Source organism: Nerophis ophidion, linkage group LG15, assembly GCF_033978795.1.
Source record: "Nerophis ophidion isolate RoL-2023_Sa linkage group LG15, RoL_Noph_v1.0, whole genome shotgun sequence".
NCBI classification, from domain to species: Eukaryota; Metazoa; Chordata; class Actinopteri; order Syngnathiformes; family Syngnathidae; genus Nerophis; species Nerophis ophidion.
The window spans coordinates 52,363,847-52,386,289 of NC_084625.1; the positions used below are offsets into that span (position 1 = coordinate 52,363,847).

At 40.9% G+C, this 22,443-nt stretch overlaps 1 protein-coding gene across 1 annotated transcript in view; it reads right to left on the reverse strand.

The window, feature by feature from the left end:
* Positions 1–22,443, reverse strand: part of LOC133569800 (partitioning defective 3 homolog) — a 529,671-nt gene that overhangs the window by 199,994 nt on the left and 307,234 nt on the right. The window contains exon 19 of the mRNA XM_061922423.1: positions 2,904–3,035. Within this exon, the coding sequence (XP_061778407.1) occupies positions 2,904–3,035 (132 nt within the window). The remainder of the gene's footprint in view (positions 1–2,903; positions 3,036–22,443) is intronic.

Here is a 22,443-nt window from a genome sequence, read left to right on the forward strand (position 1 = left end):
ATGTGTCCAAAATAATAGGTGTATAAATGACACAATATGTTACTGCAGACTAATTAGGAGTCTTTGTTTGTTTACTTACTACTAAAAGACAAGTTGTCTAGTATGTTCAACATTTTATTGAAGGACTAATTTACAATAATAAACATATGTTATATAATAAAGCCAATAATGACATTTTTTGTGGTCCCCTTTATTTATTTATTGAAATACATTTTGGTACCTGTACCAAAATATTGGTATCGGGACAACCCTACTTTGCATGTAATAAACTCATGTTACTAAATGATTGAGTCACATAATAATAATATTTTCTTACATTTATTGACCAAAAAAAAGGCATTTCTTGTCTTCTATCCCACGCATCCCTGGAGGCTTTGTGAGGCTGTGTTACCTCCAAACTAAATTAAATCGTTAAGCAGGGAAGAAAGTGGAACCGGAACCGTGACTGCAGGCAGAACTACACCAACCACCCAGCTGGTACGGGGAGGCCATTTTGTTACTTCATCCTCACTGACTGCCGCCTGGAACGTTTAACGGTTCATTTCCAGAGTGTCAGCTCGTTCCAATCAATGCTGATAAATCAAGAGTTCGGCCCGTGTCTTCTTTTCCCGGCCAACTGGGGAGAAAAAAAAACTAATCCGAGACTTGAACCATGGACCAAGAAAGGCCTGGGCTGTCATCCAGCCCGGCCCCGAATATTTTGAATACGGTCCTGGCTTCGGTGGGTTTATTACGAGCCCGTCTGATTTCCCTCAGGATTCCCTTTCCATTAACGGAGGGACAATCCGCTGCTTGGCTGACTGATAGGATTTGAAGGAACTGCAGAATCGGGTGTGGCGAGTGCGCCGGGAGCCCGGAGCTCACACATGCAGAACGCACCGGGAATGAGAATGCGCCGCGAGACAAAGAAATGGTGTGACGGGCGTCTAAAAGGATTGAAATATTGCGTGTTCGCTCCCGGTCTGTGTCCGCGTAGATTCTCGCCGCTTAGCAAGACAGTCGTTTTGGGAGCCGGAACCGGGCCGGAGGAACCTGGCCGGAGCCGTCCCCGGGGTGCCCTGAAGGAAATTGGGCGGGGAGAACCATCGCTGCACGCCGGAGTCAAATACCAGAGAGGAAAAGTGCTGCAGAGCCTCCAGATGTTCCATTCAGCAAAGAAGAGAGCCTTTGTGTTCCGGCATTTTCCACGGCGACCCGCCCTCCTCCTGGGCCGCCCAGAGAGGGAGTGATAGCAAGCCCTATTGTTTCCATTCAATTAGCTGTCATTACCAGCCGCTGTTTGATGGCAGACTTCATTTAGCTGCCGGAGAACAATGAGGCGGCAAGCTGTCTTTTCACCCAGCCATCCAGCACTAATAGACCGGCCGCTGAAGCCCGCAAACATGATGAGGAAGGTGCAGGGCAGGGGTGTCCAATGTAGGGCCTGTGGGCCGGATCAGGACCCATAACTGGTTTTAAGTGGCTAGGGTTGCAAAAGGGTGGAAAGTTTCCGGTAAATTACTGCAGATATATATATATATATATATATATATATATATATATATATATATATATATATATATATAATATGTGTATGTATGTATAAGTATGCATGTATGTATATATGTATGTATAGTTTTATATACATATATATATATATATATATATATATATATATATATATATATACATATACACATATATATATATATATATATATATATATATATATATACATATACACATATATATATATATATATATATATACATACACATATATATATATACATACACACATAAATATATATATATATACATACACACATATATATAAATACATACACATATATATATATATATATATATATACACCCACTTATGTATATGTAACTATAATATGCATACACATATATATATATACACACTTATGTATATGTAACTATACATACATATACATATACACATACATGCATACACATACATACATACACAGATTATATATATATATATATATATATATATATATATATATACATACAGATACACATATCGAAATATACAGACACACATATACGTGTATATATATATACATACACACATCTATATACATATGCACATACACAGAAACATACATACATACATGCATATATACACACACATATATATACATACATATGCACATACACACACATACATGCATATATACACACACACATACATACATACACACACACACATACATACATACATGCATATACACACACACACATACATGCATACATATATACACACACACACACACACACATACATGCATGCATATATACACATACATACATGCATATATACACACACACACACAAACACAGACACACATGCATATATTGAACACACACACACACACACACACACACACACACACACACACACACACACACACACACATACATATATATATACACACACACACACACACATATATATATATATGAGGTGGCAACTTGTCTAGGGTGTACCCTGCCTTCCGCCCGATTGTAGCTGAGATAGGCGCCAGCGCCCCCCGTGGCCCAAAAGGGAATAAGTGGTAGTAAATGGATGGATGGATATATATATATATATATATATATATATATATATATATATATACTAGAGTTGTACAGTGTACTGCTACTAGTAAAGTACCGCAATACTAATAAATCATAAACAGTACTAAAAGGTACCGGCTCCCTCAACCCCGACACGCACCTTTGTCTTCGGCGTCCTCTACAGTGGACGTTTGTGTTATGCATAAGAAGTATATTTTGTCAGAAAGGAGACAAGTCCTCAGTAGGTTTGTGTACTTCTGCACTTCACTAAATGTGTGCTTTTTGGACTAAATGCTTTTTGGTTTCCGGGCAAACGAGGCTTTTCTCCCATCACTCACCTCTCCTGTTCCAGCCTCATCCTCTGGGTGTCCTCCTCCGACGGCTGCAGGTCTTCAGCTCTCGCCCGGCCGGAGCTCTTCCTCTCCACCTTGCCGTCTCCCGCCTGCTCGTTAGCGCGGCTCTTCCCCAACCTGAGCAAAACACAACGCCGGGCGCATTTTAATTCGCGGCCTCCTCCATCCCTGAGAATCCGGGTTAAAATGCTCCGAGAGGATATGAAAGTGTCAAAGTGTCAAAGTCTTCAAGTCGGCGGAGTGCGCTGCGGAGACAGCAAAGAACTCCCCCCGTTTTGTTTTTGGCAAGAATAACTCTTTCATGCCAAGACAATCCTTCCACTGAGGCAATCACAACATGTTTGAAGTTCATGACTTTAAAACAGCGCAAAGCTAGAAGCTAACTGTCACTTTCATGAGTTGATGTGCAAACCCCAAAAGCAGTGAAGGTGTCGCGATGTGTAAATAGTAAACAAAAACAAAATACAAAGATTTGCAAATCCTTTACAACTTATATTCAATTGAATAGACTGCAAATACAAGATATTTACGTTCCAACTGGAAAACTTTGTTATGTTTTGCATTTACTAGCTTATTTGGAATTTGATGCCTGCAACATGTTACATAAAAGCTGGCACAAGTGGGAAAAAGGACTGATAAAGTTGAGGAATGCTCATCAAACACTTATTGGGAACATCCCACAGGTGAACAGGCTAAGTGGGAACAGGTGGGTGGCATGATTGGCTATAAAAGCAGCTTCCATGAAATGCTCAGTCGTTCACAAACAGGGACGGGGCGAGAATCACATATTTGTCAACAAATGTGTGAGGAAATTGTTCAAGAACAACATTTCTAAACCAGATATTGCAAGAAATTTAGGAATTTCGACATCTACGCTAAGTAATATCATCGCAATGTTCCGAGAATATGGACAAATCACTGCAGATAAGCAACAATGCATCCCTCAGGTGGCACTGCATGGAAAACATCAGTGTGTAAAGGATATCACCACATGGGCTCAGGAACACTTCATAAAACCACTGTCAGTAACTACAGTCGGTCGCTACATCTCTAAGTGTATGTTAAAACTCTACTATGCAAAGCCAAAGCCATTTATCAACAACACCCAGAAACGCTGCCGGCTTCGCTGGGCCCGAGCTCATCTAAGATGGACTGATGCAAAGTTGAGAAAGTGTTCTGTGGTCTGACAAGTACACATTTCAAATTGTTTTTGGAAACTGTGGACGTGGTGTCCTCCGGACTAAAGAGGAATAGAACCATCCGGATTGTTCAAGGTGCAAAGTGTAAAAGCCAGCATGTGTGATGGTATGGGGGTGTATTAGTGCCCAAGGCATGGGTAACTTACACATCTGTGAAGGCACCATTAATGCTGAAAGGTACATACAGCAACATGTGTTGCCATCCAAGCAACTTTATCATGGACGCCCCTGCTTATTTCAGCAAGACAATGCCAAGCCACCTGTTACAACAGCGTGGCTTGGCAACTTCACTGGTTTGGGGTTTTGTAATAATAATGAATAAAATATGTTTAAAAAGGAGTTGATAACAGTAGATATATGTATATAATAATGATAATAATAATGATGTTTAAAAAGGCTGCGATGAGGTGGTGACTTGTCCAGGGTGTACACCGCCTTCTGCCTGAATGCAGCTGAGATAGTCTCCAGCACCCCCGCAACCCCAAGAGGGACAAACAGTAGAAAATGGATGGATGTTTAAAAATGAGTTGATATTAATAGATATATGTATATAATATTATTAATAATAATAGATGTATGTAAATATAATAATAATAATAATAGATGTACGTATATGATAATAATAATAATAGATGTATGCATATAATAGTTATAAAAGGTTTGTAATGTATTAATAATTATAATAGATGTATGCATGTAAACATAACAATAATAATAATAATAATATATGTATGTATATAATAATAATAATAATAATAATAGATGTATGCATATAATAGTAATAATAGATAAATATAAATATTAATAATAATCATAATAATAATAATAGAGGTATGTAAATAATAGTAATAATAATAGTAACAATAATGATACATGTATGTAAGTAATAATAATAATAAATGTATATAATAATAATAACAATAACAATACATGTATGTAAATAATAATACAAATAATAACAATAGATGTATGCATATAATAATAATATTAGATACATGTATATAATAAAATAAGAAGAATAGATGTATGAATATAATAATAATAATAATAATAATAATAATAATAGATGTATATAATAATAATATAAAATAATAAATGTGTATAATAATGATTAAAAAATACATAATAGATGCATGTATATAATAATACTAATAATAATAATAGATGTATAATAATAATAAGATATATGTATATAATAATAATAATAGATGTATATATAAAATAATGATACTAATAATAATAGATGTATGCATATAATAAAAACAACAGATGTATGTTTATAATAATAATAATAATAATAATAATAATTGATGTTTATGGTGGCCCTGCGATGAGATGGCGACTTGTCCAGGGTGTACACTGCCTTCCGCCCGATTATAGCTGAGATAGGCACCAGCGCCCCCCGCGACCCCAAAGGGAATAAGCGGTAGAAAATGGATGGATGGATGTTTATGGTTACTTTAACACTGGGGAAACAGGAAGAAGAACAAGCTGCACCCTCTCAGCCTCGTGGAACTCACGTTTATTTTTAACTCTCCTCTCAGCTGAGCTTTTTTTGACAGCTTGAAAACTTTCCCTGCAAGCTGAAAAAGGCTCAGAATTTGGGGGCGAGGACGTGAAAGTATTCATGAAGGAGGAGAAGGCCGCCATCGCCCATGTTTAGTATTCCACTTCACTCCAACAACTGCAGGATCAGAAAACGTTTCGTCTTTGGGAGCGGCTGCTTCGGATTAGGGTTTTTTTTCTTTCTTTCTTTTTTTCCAAGCACTTTTTTGTTGTCTCAGGAGAGAAAATGTTGGGTTTGTCTTCCCCAGACTGCATACTTTACATAATTAATTCATCAACAAATAATTAATTCATCAACAAATAATTAATTCATCAACAAATAGCCGCAGTGAGAGTCTATGTGCCGTCTGTCATGAGTGGCAGCTTACATCTCATGAGATCAAGCACCTTTAGTGGCTTCCATCCATCCATCCATCTTATTCCACTTATCCGAGGTCGGGTCGCGGGGGCAGCAGCCTAAGCAGGGAAACCCAGACTTCCCTCTCCCCAGCCACTTTGTCCAGCTCTTCCTGGGGGATCCCCAGGCCAGCCGGGAGACATAGTCTTCCCAACGTGTGCCCGTAAAACCTCTTGAGGGAGGCGTTCGGGTGGCATCTTGACAAGATGCCTGGTCACCTGGCTCCTCTCCATGTGGAGGAACCGTGGCCTTACTCTGAGTTCCTCCCGGATGACAGAGCCTCTCACCCCATCTCTAAAGGAGAGACCCGCCACCCAAAGCTCATGACCATAGGTGAGGATGGGAACGTAGATCGATCGGTAAATTGAGAGTTTCGCCTTCCGGTTCAGCTCCTTCTTCACCACAACGGATCGATACAGCGTCCGCATTACTGAAGACGCCGCACCGATCCGCCTGTCGATCTCACCATCCACTCTTCCCCCACTCGTGAACAAGACTCCTAGGTACTTGAACTCCTCCACTTGGGGCAAGATCTCCACCCCAAACCGGAGATGTTACTTCACCCGTTTCCGGGTGAGAACCATGGACTCGGACTTGGAGGTGCTGATTCCCATCCCAGTCTGCGAACCGATCCAGTGAGAGCTGAAGATCCTGGCCAAATGAAGCCTTCAGGACCACATCATCTGCAAAAAGCAGAGACCTAATCCTGCAGCCACCAAACCGGTAGAGTAAGAAGCTTTGTCATCCGGGAGGAACTCATAGTAAGGCCACTGCTCCTCCACATGGAGAGGAGCCAGATGAGGTGGTTCGGGGATCTGGTCAGGATGCCACCCGAATGCCTCCTGAGGGAGGTTTTTTGGGCACGTACGACTGGCAGAGGGCCACAGGGAAGACCCAGGTCACGTCGGGAAGACTATGTCTCCCGGCTGGCCTGGGAACGCCTCGGGACGAAGTGGCTGGGGAGACGGAAGTCTCGGCTTCCCTGCTTAGGCTGCTGCCCCCAAGACCCGACCTCGGATAAGTGGAAGAATATGGATGGATGGATGCCTGAAATAAATAAATAAATGGAAAAAAAATGAAATGAACATGTCGACTAACTGTTACTTTCATGAGTTGATGTGCAAACCCCAAAAGCAGTGAAGGTGTCGCGTTGAGTAAATGGTAAATAAAAACAAAATACAAAAATTTGCATATCCTTTTCAACTTATATTCAATTGAATAGACTGCAAAGACGATATATTTAACGTTCACACTGGAAAACTTTGTTATTTTTTGCATATATTAGCTTATTTGGAATTTGATGCCTGCAACATGTTACAAAAAAGCTGGCACAAGTGGGGAAAAAGGACTGATAAAGTTGAGGAATGCTCATCAAACACTTATTGGGAACATCCCACAGGTGAACAGGCTAAGTGGGAACAGGTGGGTGCCATGATTGGCTACAAAAGCAGCGTCCGTGAAATGCTCAGTCGTTCACAAACAAGGACGGGGCGAGAATCACAGATTTGTCAACAAATGCGTGAGGAAATTGTTCAAGAACAACATTTCTAAACCAGATATTGCAAGGAATTTAGGGATTTCAACATCTACGCCCCGTAATATCATCAAAAGGTTCCTAGAATCTGGAGAAATCACTGCAGATAAGCAACAATGCATGTGACCTTGGATCCCTCAGGTGGCACTGCATCGAAAACATCAGTGTGTAAAGGATATCACCACATGGGCTCAGGAACACTTCAGAAAAAAACACAGTCAGTAACTATAGTCGGTCGCTACACAATAATAATAATAATAATGGATTAGATTTATATCGCACTTTTCTATTGTTAGATACTCAAAGTGCTCACAGAGAAGTGGGAAGCCATCATTCATTCACACCTGGTGGTGGTAAGCTACATCAGTAGCCAGAGCTGCCCTGGGGTAGACTGACGGAAGCGTGGCTGCCAGTTTGCGCCTACGGCCCCTCCGACCTCCACCTATCATTCATTCATCATTCATTCACCAGTGTGAGCGGCACCGGGGGCAAAGGGTGAAGTGTCCTGCCCAAGGACACAACGGCAGCGATTTGGATGTCAATAGGTGGGAAGCGAACCTGCAACCCTCAGGTTTCTGGCACGGCCACTCTACCCACTACGCCGTACCGCCCATCTGTAAATGTAAGTTAAAACTCTACTATGCAAAGCCAAAAGCAATTTATCAACAACACCCAGAAACGCTGCCGGTTTCGCTGGGCCCGAGCTCATCTAAGATGGACTGATGCAAAGTGGGAAAGGACGTCCGCTGCTATAAAACCAAATGATGTTCCCGCCCTTGCTGGCAAGAAGTGAAAGACATAAAAGTGTCATTCCACTGAAATAAAACAACAGAACCTCCAGTTGTAGTTTTCACACAATCTAATAAAAGGATTTGGGTTCACCAGAACCAGGAGGAAAGATTCAACCACCTGATCATGACTTGTGAACAACATATTGATCGCTAGCAAAAATGACAATTGCATGTATCGCTGACTTGCAAGTTTAGAAGTGGACTGCTCCGTTTTAAAGTTGTGGACTGGCAATGATGGACAGTGACAAACTACATGCAGATAAACTATGTAGCTTTAATACGTTTTGAGACACTCAAGGACTAAATGACAATAATAAACATGTGTTTCATGGAAACTAAGATTTTTTATTGGAATAAAGACAATAATGACATTGTTTGTGGTCCCCTTTATTTAGAAAAGTATCAAACTACATTTTGGTACCGGTACCAAAATATTGGTATCGGGACAACCCTAGTTTTATAAGAGATAAAGACCCACCTCCCGTTACTTTGTAAAGAACAGATTTTGTGATCAAAGCATTGATTGATACTTTTATTAGTAGATTGCACAGTACAGTACATATTCCCTACAATTGACCACTAAATGGTAACACCCCAATAAGTTTTTCAACTTGTTTAAGTCGGGGTCCACGTTAATCAAGTCATGGTAAATGCAAGGTGGCTAGTTGGTTACATCTAGTCTTAGACTTAGATGGTCAGATCTAGACTTAGATGGTCAGATCTAATCTTAAATGGTCAGAGCTAGTCTTATATGGTCAGATCTAGTCTTAGACTTAGATGGTCAGATCTTGTCTTAGATGGTCAGATCTAGTCTTAGACTTAGATGGTCAGATCTTGTCTTAGATGGTCAGATCTAGTCTTAGATGGTCAGATTTAGTCTTAGATGGTCATATCTAGTCTTAGACTTAGATGGTCAGATCTTGTCTTAGATGGTCAGATCTAGTCTTAGACTTAGATGGTCAGATCTTGTCTTAGATGGTCAGATCTAGTCTTAGATGGTCAGATTTAGTCTTAGATGGTCAGATCTAGTCTTAGACTTAGATGGTCAGATCTACTCTTAGACTTAGATGGTCAGATCTAGTCTTAGACTGGTCTGATCTAGTCTTTGACTTAGATTGGTAACATCTAGTTTTAGACTTAGATTAGTCAGATCTAGTCTTGACTTAGATTGGTCAGATCTAATCTTAGACTTAGATTGGTCAGATCTAGTCTTAGATTTAGATGGTCAGATTTAGCCTTTTACTTGGAATGGTCAGATCTAGTCTTAGACTTAGATTAATCAGATCTAATCTCAGACTGGTCAGATCTAGCCTTATACTTGGATTGGTTATATCTAGTTTTAGACTTGGATTGGCCAGATATAGCCTTAGACTTAGATAGTCAGATTTAGTCTTAGATGGTCAGATCTGGTCTTAGATTGGTCTGATCTGGTCTGACTTAGATTGTTAACATATAGTTTTAGACTTAGATTAGTCAGATCCAGTCTTAGACTTAGATTGGTCAGATCTAGTCTTAGACTTAGATTGTTCAGTTCTAGTCTTAGATTGGTCAGATCTAGTCTTAGATTTAGGTGTCAAATTAGCCTTTTACTTGGATTGGTCACATCTAGTCTTAGACTTAGTTTAGTAAGATCTAGTCTTAGACTGGTCAGATCTAGCCTTATACTTGGATTGGTCAGATCTAGTCTTAAGACTTGGATTGGCCATATATAGCCTTAGACTTAAACTGGTCAGATCTAGATTTATACTTGGATTGGTCAGATCTAGTCTTAAGACTTGGATTGGCCATATATAGCCTTAGACTTAAAATGGTCAGATCTAGACTTATACTTGGATTGGTCAGATTTTGTCTTAGACTTGGATTGGCCAGATGTAGCCTTAGACTTAGATTGGTTACAACTAGTCTCAGACTTAGATTAGTCAGATCTAGTCCTAGGCTTGGATTGGTCAGATCTAGTCTCAGACTTACATTGGTCAGATCTAACCTGAGACTTAGATTGGTCACATTTAGTCTTAGACTTAGATTGGTCACAACTAGTCTTAGACTTAGATTGGTCACATTTAGTCCAGATGCACGGCGCATTTCACGGTTTCACAGTCAATCAAATTGTCAAATCAACCACCGACTTGCAAAATCACCAAGCGGACCTGGTTGTGTGAATGTCATACTTAGTGGACCTGGTTGTGTGAATGTCATACTTAGTGGACCTGGTTGTGTGAATGTCATACTTAGTGGACCTGGTTGTGTGAATGTCATACTTAGTGGACCTGGTTGTGTGAATGTCAGACTTAGTGGACCTGGTTGTGTGAATGTCATACTTAGTGGAACCTGGTTGTGTGAATGTCATACTTAGTGGACCTGGTTGTGTGAATGTCATACTTAGTGGACCTGGTTGTGTGAATGTCATACTTAGTGGACCTGGTTGTGTGAATGTCAGACTTAGTGGACCTGGTTGTGTGAATGTCACACTTAGTGGACCTGGTTGTGTGAATGTCATACTTAGTGGACCTGGTTGTGTGAATGTCACACTTAGTGGACCTGGTTGTGTGAATGTCATACTTAGTGGACCTGGTTGTGTGAATGTCATACTTAGTGGACCTGGTTGTGTGAATGTCATACTTAGTGGACCTGGTTGTGCGAATGTCATACTTAGTGGACCTGGTTGTGTGAATGTCATACTTAGTGGACCTGGTTGTGTGAATGTCATACTTAGTGGACCTGGTTGTGTGAATGTCATACTTAGTGGACCTGGTTGTGTGAATGTCAGACTTAGTGGACCTGGTTGTGTGAATGTCATACTTAGTGGACCTGGTTGTGTGAATGTCATACTTAGTGGACCTGGTTGTGTGAATGTCATACTTAGTGGACCTGGTTGTGTGAATGTCATACTTAGTGGACCTGGTTGTGTGAATGTCATACTTAGTGGACCTGGTTGTGTGAATGTCATACTTAGTGGACCTGGTTGTGTGAATGTCATACTTAGTGGGACCTGGTTGTGTGAATGTCATACTTAGTGGACCTGGTTGTGTGAATGTCATACTTAGTGGACCTGGTTGTGTGAATGTCAGACTTAGTGGACCTGGTTGTGTGAATGTCAGACTTAGTGGACCTGGTTGTGTGAATGTCAGACTTAGTTTAAAAGGCCGATCCGGCAAACAAACAGAGCATCGGCGTCCTCATAGCACAGCGATCTGCCATTGGGTGCGTGCCTAACTGTCCGCGGCGCTGCTTAATGATCCTTCTGGAACATCCATCTCACTGAGGCCCACCCAGTGATGGATGCCAGCCAGCAGAGTTTATCTCACAGGACAAAGGAGGAAAAGTGAGGAACGAGGACCAGGATGGAAAGATAACAAGGTAGACTTCTGATCAATGAGATCGGTGCATGCAGATAAGCGAGAGCTGTTCATCACCGCTTGCCTTGATAACGTCTGAGCGGCCATCAAACCTCATTCCAGCGCCAATCTCGCCCGCGTCAGTCAAAGCTCTGATGGCCGCCCGTGTGATGAAACACCAGCAATATAATAAGAGCGTTCAACTGGAGTGCCGCGCCTCGCTGGTGAAATAAATATCCTCCAAATATAGTCGAGGTTTATTCCTGCGGTCCTAAAGGGAGTCGGTGAAGGGTCCGCTCCATGGATCACGGGGAAGGGTTTAGAACTGATGGCGGACGCCTCGTGCATCATTTCCATCGATTTAAAGGCCGATGATAGTCGGCAAAACAGGAAGGGAGAGAGAGCCACCGGGGGAGTTGACCCAGAAACCGCAGGAAAATATTAATGAAAATCTGAAAAAGTTAATTTTATCTCCAGAAAATGTTGACAAGAAACAGTCGAGTCATCCATCAACACTTCAAGGATCGGATACGCTAAAATAAATAAATATTTTTTGGTCTAAATTAATTAAAGTCTTAGTGTGTCTTGTATGGATTACAATGCAGGGTTTGTCAGCTGGGTGTTGTTGGTCTGGACCCCAGGATGCAGTGACGAGAAGTGCAGGTAAAAGACCGCTTTATAGGACAGGACTGGCAGAAGAAACTTAAGGTCTGTGAAGGTTCTCATTCATCACGTCTTTGTAGTCTCAGTCATTGTAGTCTCAGTTATTGTAGTCTCAGGGCATTGTAGTCTCAGTCATTGTAGTCTCAGTCCTGTAGTCTCAGTCATTGTAGTCTCAGTCATAGTAGTCTCAGTCATTGTAGTCTCAGTCATAGTAGTCTCAGTCATAGTAGTCTCAGGGCATTGTAGTCTCAGTCATTGTAGTCTCAGTCATAGTAGTCTCAGTCATTGTAGTCTCAGGGCATTGTAGTCTTAGACTACGATTAGTCAGATCTACACTTTGACTTAGATTGGTCAGCTCTAGCCTTAGACTTGGATTGGTCAGATGTAGTCTTAGACTTAGATTGGTCACATCCAGCCTTAGAATTGGATTGGTCAGATGTAGTCTTAGACTTGGATTGGTCATATATCTCGCCTTAGACTTGGATTGGTCAGATGTAGTCTTAGACTTAGATTGGTCACATCCAGCCTTAGAATTGGATTGGTCACATCTAGCCTTATACTTGGATTGGTCAGATCTAGTCTTACACTTAGACTGCTCACATCTAGTCTTAGACTTAGATTGTCCACATCTACTCTTAGACTACGATTAGTCAGATCTAGCCTTAGACTTGGATTGGTCAGATGTAGTCTTAGACTTAAATTGGTCACATCCAGCCTTATACTTGGATTGGTCAGATCTAGCCTTAGACTTGGATTGGTCACATCTAATCTTATACTTGGATTGGTCAGACCTAGTCTTACACTTAGACTGGTCACATCTAGTCTTAGACTTAGATTGTCCACATCTAGTCTTAGACTACGATTAGTCAGATCTAGCCTTAGACTTGGATTGGTCAGATGTAGCCTTAGATTTAGATTGGTCATATCCAGCCTTAGACTTGGATTGGTCAGATCTAGTCGTATAATTGGATTGCTCAGATCTAGCCTTAGAATTGGATTGGTCAGATGTAGTCTTAGACTTAGATTGGTCATATCTAGCCTTAGACATAGATTGGTCATATCTAGTCTTAGACTTAGATTGGTCATATCTCGCCTTAGACTTGGATTGGTCAGATGTAGTCTTAAACATAGATTGGTCATATCCAGCCTTAGACTTGGATTGGTCAGATCTAGCCTTACACTTAGATTGGTCATATCTCGCCTTAGACTTGGATTGGTCAGATCTAGTCGTATAATTGGATTGCTCAGATCTAGCCTTAGAATTGGATTGGTCAGATGTAGTCTTAGACTTAGATTGGTCATATCTAGCCTTAGACATAGATTGGTCATATCTAGTCTTAGACTTAGATTGGTCATATCTCGCCTTAGACTTGGATTGGTCAGATGTAGTCTTAAACATAGATTGGTCATATCCAGCCTTAGACTTGGATTGGTCAGATCTAGCCTTAAGACTTGGATTGGTCAGATCTAGCCTTAGACTTGGATTGGTCAGATGGTAGTCTTAGATCTAGATTGGTCATATCCAGCCTTAGACTTGGATTGGTCAGATCTCGCCTTAGACTTGGATTGGTCAGGTCCCCACATCGGCGGTCCCCTCCGAGGTTTCTCATCGTCATCCCATTGTGTTAAGTTTTCATTCTTGCCCTGATGTGGGATCTGAGCCGAGGATGTGGTTGTGACTTGTGCAGCCCTTTGAGACACTCTTGATTTAGGGCTATACAAGTAAACATCAATTGATCGATTGATTGATACCCTTTCAATGTCTACTCCGTCTATTTGTATTTGTGTTTGACATTCCCTTCTACAGTTACTAAATATCACTATTATCTGTTAATTTCTTCTGTTATTATTTGTATTATCTTCTGTGTGTTTTTCTGCTAAACAAAGTATCATCTGCAAATATTACTTACTTTAAGTCTTTACAATTATCGTTTGTATAAAGATCAAACAATGTTGGTCCTTGGGGTTATTGTGCTGTTTGTAGTTCCACAAGCCAGCTGTAAATAATCACGCTGCCAAAATGAAATATTCGGTCGCCTGTCAGAGCCGCAAACAGTCAAATTATCAACAACAAAGCCTTGTCAGCCTTTTAAGTTGCACGCTTGATTTCCTTCACCTGGACACTTTCAAACGCAAACGCTGCATTACTTTCATCACACTAGGTACTCAATCGTTTACGTTATTGCGTGTTGAGAGAGCCATGTGACTTCCAGGGTTGGGGGGGGGGGGGGGGGGGGGGGGGGGTTCGTTGAATCCATCGATATGAGTAAGTGACAGGAAGATCATTTCAAGGGCAGACAGGAAAGAATCAGTTTGGTTTCTGCTTGGCCAACCTGAAAGTTCTTCTGAATCTTCCGGACCAGAGCGTTTTTACACGCGTTTGAGGCATTTTGTTGCAGCCAGGGGTGAAAATTTCAACCGCCTTCCAGCTGCCATTATGTACGTTCTAAAGTGAAGTGAAGTGAATTGTATTCATATAGCGCTTTTCTCTAGTGACTCAAAGCGCTTTACATAGTGAAACCCAATATCGAAGTTACATTTAAACCAGTGTGGGTGGCACTGGGAGCAGGTGGGTAAAGTGCCTTGCCCAAGGACACAACGGCAGTGACTAGGATGGCGGAAGCGGGATTTGAACCTGCAACCCTCAAGTTGCTGGCAAGGCCACTCTACCAACCGAGCTAAAGCAGAGCTGGGCCACATTGAGAGTAAATGTGTATAGGGGGCCAATGTGTATGTGTGTATAAATGATATACCGTATTTATAGTATGCGCCTGTCTAGAATTACTGCCGGGTCAAACTCGTTTCACAAAAATAATTAGCACATGCTTAGCATTACCGCCAGCTCAGGATTAACGCCGGGTCAAACTCGTTTCGCAAAATATTATTTTTATTAGCGCATGTCTAGAATTTCCGCCGGGTCAAACTCGTTTCGCCAAATTAGCATATGCCAAGAATTTCCACCGGGTCAAACTCGTCACGTCACGAGTGACACTTCACCTGTCATCATTTTCAAAATGGAGGAGGCTGATTTCAATCATTTGAAATCGCATAAAAGGAAGAAGATTAAGAGCTATTCAGTAGGATTTAAGGTCCAAGCTATTGAATATGCTAAAAAGAACAGTAAGCAGCTATGTTTTATTAATATACCGTAGTTGCGTGTGTCAAATATGAGTCATTAAATGACTCCCGCCTCCTGGTGGTAGAGGGCGCCAGTGATCCTTCTTGCGACTATTCGGCTGCAGAAGAAGTGACAACAAGCAGCAAGAGTCAGCAGCCATCGTTTATTTTTCCTCGCACTTTTAACAGAGGATTACATATCTAAAATTAATTACATATCTGTTCATTTTAGAATTGATTTTAAAACATTGCTCTTTCTCGGACCTTATTCAAATTTACATTCCTGCGCGCGCTCTGAGGTCCGGGAGCCAGTTCCAGCTCGTGGTGCCCAAGACCAGACTTAAGACCAGGGGAGACAGGAGCTTCTCTGTGGTCGGCCCTAAGCTCTGGAACACTCTGCCCCTCCATCTTCAAACTGCTTCCACAGTGGACTCTTTTAAGTCTCGTCTTAAGACCCACTTTTATTCTTTGGCTTTTAACACTAAGTGAGTTGTGTGGTCCTCTGTCCTCTGTTGTCCTCTGTGTTTTTTATACACTTTGATTTCTATTTTACTGTTTTAATTGATTTTACCCTTTAAAATAGTTTTTAAATCATATTTGTTTTTATATCTATTTATTTTTTGTTTTTATTCAGTCATTGGTGGAGCATAATATGTATATATATATTTTTTTTTTAATTATTATTATTTTTTTATTTAAATTTTTTTTACAATTGTTTTTAACATGGCTGTGCAGCACTTTGGAAACGTTATTGTTGTTTAAATGTGCTATATAAATAAAGTGGATTGGATTGGATTGAAAATAAAACACTTTTCTAAACTGGACTTTCAATGGAAGCAGGAGGTAATAAAGGAAGATCTCCATCGAGACGGAGAGACTTTTAAAACTGAAGAAAGATAAGGAAGACTTCTATAAACAAGTTATCGATGCTTTTAACATGGAGGATAACATATCTAAAATAAAACAGTTTTCTAAACTGGACTTTCAATCGAAACAGGAGGTAATAAAGGAAGATCTCCATCGAGACAGATAGACTTTTAAAACCGAAGAAAGATAAGGAAGACTTCTATAAACAACTTATTGATGCTTTTACCATGGAGAATAACATATCTAAAATAAAACACTTTTCTAAACTGGACTTTCAATGGAAGCAGGAGGTAATAAAGGAAGATCTCCATCGAGACAGAGAGACTTTTAAAACTGAAGAAAGATAAGGAAGACTTCTATAAACAAGTTATCAATGCTTTTAACATGGAGGATAACATATCTAAAATAAAACACTTTTCTAAACTGGACTTTCAATCGAAGCAGGAAGTAATAAAGGAAGATCTCCATCGAGACAGATAGACTTTTAAAACCGAAGAAAGATAAGGAAGACTTCTATAAACAAGTTATCAATGCTTTTAACATGGAGGATAACATATCTAAAATAAAACACTTTTCTAAACTGGACTTTCAATCGAAGCAGGAGGTAATAAAGGAAGATCTCCATCGAGACAGAGAGACTTTTAAAACCGAAGAAAGATAAGGAAGACTTCTATAAACAAGTTATCGATGCTTTTAACATGGAGGATAACATATCTAAAATAAAACACTTTTCTAAACTGGACTTTGAATCGAAGCAGGAGGTAACAAAGGAAGATCTCCATCGAGACAGAGAGACTTAAAACTGAAGAGGGATAAGGAAGACTTCTATAAACAAGTTATCGATCCTTTTAACATGGAGGATAACATATCTAAAATGAAACACTTTTCTAAACTGGACTTTCAATCGAAGCAGGAGGTAACAAAGGAAGATCTCCATCGAGACAGAGAGACTTAAAACTGAAGAGAGATAAGGAAGACTTCTATAAACAAGTTATCGATCCTTTTAACATGGAGGATAACATATCTAAAATAAAACACTTTTCTAAACTGGACTTTCAATCGAAGCAGGAGGTAATAAAGGAAGATCTCCATCGAGACAGAGAGACTTTTCAACCGAAGAAAGATAAGGAAGACTTCTATAAACAAGTTATCGATGCTTTTAACATGGAGGATAAAATAAAACACTTTTCTAAACTGGACTTTCAATCGAAGCAGGAGGTAATAAAGGAAGATCTCCATTGAGACAGAGAGACTTTTAAAACCGAAGAAAGATAAGGAAGACTTCTATAAACAAGTTATCGATCCTTTTAACATGGAGGATAACATATCTAAAATAAAACACTTTTCTAAACTGGACTTTCAATCGAAGCAGGAGGTAACAAAGGAAGATCTCCATTGAGACAGAGAGACTTTTAAAACCGAAGAAAGATAAGGAAGACTTCTATAAACAAGTTATCGATCCTTTTAACATGGAGGATAACATATCTAAAATAAAACACTTTTCTAAACTGGACTTTCAATGCAAGCAGGAGGTAATAAAGGAAGATCTCCATCGAGACAGAGAGACTTTTAAAACTGAAGAAAGATAAGGAAGACTTTGATAAACAAGTTATCGATGCTTTTGATCAGAAGGAGCTGCGCATGGACTTCATTCATCAAAAATAAAGAACAGCAAAATATGAATGCAAAGTGTAATAAAAACCTAGGCACTTCGCACAGGAAAATGCGGACAAACTCAAAATAAGGCACGACGACCTGGTGAAGTCTTTTTTGGAACGTATTGTTGTAATCAAAACAAATGTGCCTTGGTTGAAAAACACTCTTATAATGAACTTCCAGAGGGGAACATGTCGGATTATGGCTTGCAACTGTGGAATACGATGGCTGAAAAGTGTTCGGTAATGGTATGTAGTTCTCGGTAATGTTATGTAAACAGTAGGGAGGCTTATGTGGAGGAGGGAGAAGGGGATTCAAACGGAGTGAGGACCCAGCATGCACTGCATCACCGAGGCATGACATGCATTTATTCATGATCAGGCCGTGCAGGGGGAGCAGGACAGCACTGCGGGCAAAATGGTGGATTTTGCTGAGGAATGTCTTGGGCATCAGCCGGTCGGGATAAATGTGAGACTTTGGGGAAGTGTTCCATTTCAGCGTCACGCCATGTGGTCTTTTTGAGTATGCAAAAGTCATGAATACAAAGACCATTCACATGTGTAGCCGTGTCTTTGCAACGCTGAGGGTCGTATTTAAAGTCATGTTTCTCTGGGATGCAGATAAATAGTCTCTGTAGAAGAAGAAGAATCAATCAATGTTTATTTATATAGCCCCAAATCACAAATGTCTCAAAGGACTGCACAAATCATCACGACTACAACATCCTCGGAAGAACCCACAAAAGGGCAAGGAAAACTCAAACCCAGTGGGCAGGGAGAATTCACATCCAGTGGGACGCCAGTGACAATGCTGACTATGAGAAACCTTGGAGAGGACCTCAGAAGTGGGCAACCCCCCCCCTCTAGGGGACCGAAAGCAATGGATGTCGAGCGGGTCTAACATGATACTGTGAAAGTTCAATCCATAGTGGCTCCAACACAGCCGCGAGAGTTCAGTTCAAAGCGGATCCAAGACAGCGAGAGTCCCGTCCACAGGAAACCATCTCAAGCGGAGGCGGATCAGCAGCGTAGAGATGTCCCCAACCGATACACAGGCGAGCGGCCCATCCTGGGTCTCGACTCTGGACAGCCAGTACTTCATCCATGGTCATCGGACCAGACCCCCTCCATAAGGGAGGGGGGGACATAGGAGAAAGAAAAGAAGCGGCAGATCAACTGGTCTAAAAAGGAGGTCTATTTAAAGGCTAGAGTATACAGATGAGTTTTAAGGTGAGACTTAAATGCTTCTACTGAGGTAGCATCTCGAACTGTTACCGGGAGGGCATTCCAGAGTACTGGAGCCCGAACGGAAAACGCTCTATAGCCCGCAGACTTTTTTTGGGCTCTAGGAATCACTAATAAGCCGGAGTCTTTTGAACGCAGATTTCTTGCCGGGACATATGGTACAATACAATCGGCAAGATAGGCTGGAGCTAGACCGTGTAGTATTTTATACGTAAGTAGTAAAACCTTAAAGTCACATCTTAAGTGCACAGGAAGCCAGTGCAGGTGAGCCAGTATAGCCGTAATATGTATAAGAATAAATCAGTCCCGGTCTTGATGTGAGCTTATTGGTTTAACAGAGTTGATGGGAGCCTCCCCAACACTGGAAATAACACAAACTGACACTTTGATAGTCAGTACGTATCCATGCACCAAATTAGTCCGATTTCTCAACAGTTTGGCTCTAACTAAACCTCCGACAACCCACAAGAACACCTTCATCTGATGGTGTTGGAATTTGGATTAAGTGATTGGAAACCAGATCTCTCAAGAGAACCGTTGGCAACGCCCATGCGCCAGTCTCAACACGCACGATGTAACCCAGAAGCAGACACCGTTTAAAGAAAAAGTAGCAACAATTGTAATGAAGAGGATACTCGTTTGCTTCACGGATTACAAGAACAAAATATTTTAAAGTGTATTGATGGTAGAAAAAACAAAACTGAGATTTGTTTAAGAAGGTAGCTAAAGAAATGTAAAATGCCGGGAGATTCACTGATTGTCTTTCCACACAACTGGCAAGATAGTCCAGAGCAATAGCAACCTTCATCTGGACCAGTATCAGCCAGGACACAAGGTAGTCCAGAACAATAGCAACCTTGATCTGGGACAGCATCAGCAGTTGCACAAGATAGTCCAGAATATTAGCAACCTTCATCTGGAACAGTATCAGTCGGGTCAAAAGATAGTCCAGAACAATAGCAACCTTCATCTGGAACAGTATCAGTCAGGACAGAAGGTAGTCCAGAACAATATAAACCTTCATCTGCAACAGGATCAGTCAGGACACAAAATAGTCCAGGACTATAGCAATATTCCTCTGGAACAGTTTCAGTCAGGACAGAAGATAGTCCAGAACAATACAAACCTTCATCTGCAACAGGATCAGTCAGGACACAAAATAGTCCAGAACTATAGCAATATTCCTCTGGAACAGTTTCAGTCAGGACACAAGATAGTCCAGAACAATAGCAACCTTCATCTGGAACAGTATCAGTCAGGTCACAAGATAGTCCAGAACAATAGCAACCTTGATTTGGAACAGTATCAGCCAGGACACAAGATAGTCCAGAACAATAGCAACCTTCATCTGGAACAGTATCAGTCAGGTCACAAGATAGTCCAGAACAATAGCAACCTTGATTTGGAACAGTATCAGCCAGGACACAAGATAGTCATGAACAATAGCAACCTTCATCTGGAACAGCATCAGTCGGGACACAAGATAGTCCAGGACAATAGCAACCTTCATCTGGAACAGTATCAGTCGGGCCACAAGATAATCCAAAACAATAACAACCTTCATCTGGAACAGTATCAGCCAGGACACAAGATAGTCATGAACTATAGCAACCTTCATCTGGAACAGCATCAGTCGGGACACAAGAAAGTCCAGAACAAAAGCAACCTTGATCTGGAACAGTGTCAGCAGTTGCACAAGACAGTCCAGAACAATAGCAACCTTCACCTGGAACAGTATCAGTCGGGTCACAAGATAGTCATGAACAATAGCAACCTTCATCTGGAACAGCATCAATCGGGACAGAAGATAGTCCAGAACAATAGCAACCTTCATCTGGAACAGTATCAGTCGGGCCACAAGATAGTCCAAAACAATAGCAAGCTTCATCTGGAACAGTATCAGTCAGGTCACAAGATAGTCCAGAACAATAGCAACCTTGATTTGGAACAGTATCAGCCAGGACACAAGATAGTCATGAACAATAGCAACCTTCATCTGGAACAGCATCAGTCGGGACACAAGATAGTCCAGGACAATAGCAACCTTCATCTGGAACAGTATCAGTCGGGCCACAAGATAGTCCAAAACAATAACAACCTTCATCTGGAACAGTATCAGCCAGGACACAAGATAGTCATGAACTATAGCAACCTTCATCTGGAACAGCATCAGTCGGGACACAAGAAAGTCCAGAACAAAAGCAACCTTGATCTGGAACAGTGTCAGCAGTTGCACAAGACAGTCCAGAACAATAGCAACCTTCACCTGGAACAGTATCAGTCGGGTCACAAGATAGTCATGAACAATAGCAACCTTCATCTGGAACAGCATCAATCGGGACAGAAGATAGTCCAGAACAATAGCAACCTTCATCTGGAACAGTATCAGTCGGGCCACAAGATAGTCCAAAATAATAGCAAGCTTCATCTGGAACAGTATCAGTCGGGTCACAAGATAGTCCAGAACAATAGCAACCTTCACCTGGAACAGTATCAGTCAGGACACAAGATAGTCATGAACAATAGCAAACTTCATCTGCAACAGTATCAGTCAGGACACAAGATAGTCCAGACTATAGCAATATTCCTCTGGAACAGTTTCAGTCAGGACACAAAATAGTCCAGAACAATAGCAACCTTCATTTGGAACAGTATCAGTAGGGACACAAGATAGTCCAGAACAATAGCAACCTTCATCTGGAACAGTGTCAGTCGGTACCGAAGATAGTCCAGAACTATAACAATATTCCTCTGGAACAGTATCAGTCAGGACACAAGATAGTCTAGACCAATAGCAACCTTCATCCACAGTAGAACAGTATCAGTCGGGACACAAGATAGTCCAAAAAAATAGCAAACTTTAACTGGAACAGTATCAGTCCGGAGCCAAGATAGTTCAGCCTATAGCAACCATCACCTGGAACAGTATCGGTCGTTACACAAGATAGTCCAGAACAATCAGAACTTTCTTCTTGACAGATTCGAATTGAAAACTCCTTCCATCAACTCAGAGCCATTTGAATAAACTCTGAGACATTCAAAAGTTTTGTTTTCATAATTTCCGTTCGAGAATTTCTTCAAAAAAACTCTTCCAACGCCTCTTTGAATCCGACCTGATACATTCTTGGTCGGAGTGTCATGTTGGTAGCACAATCC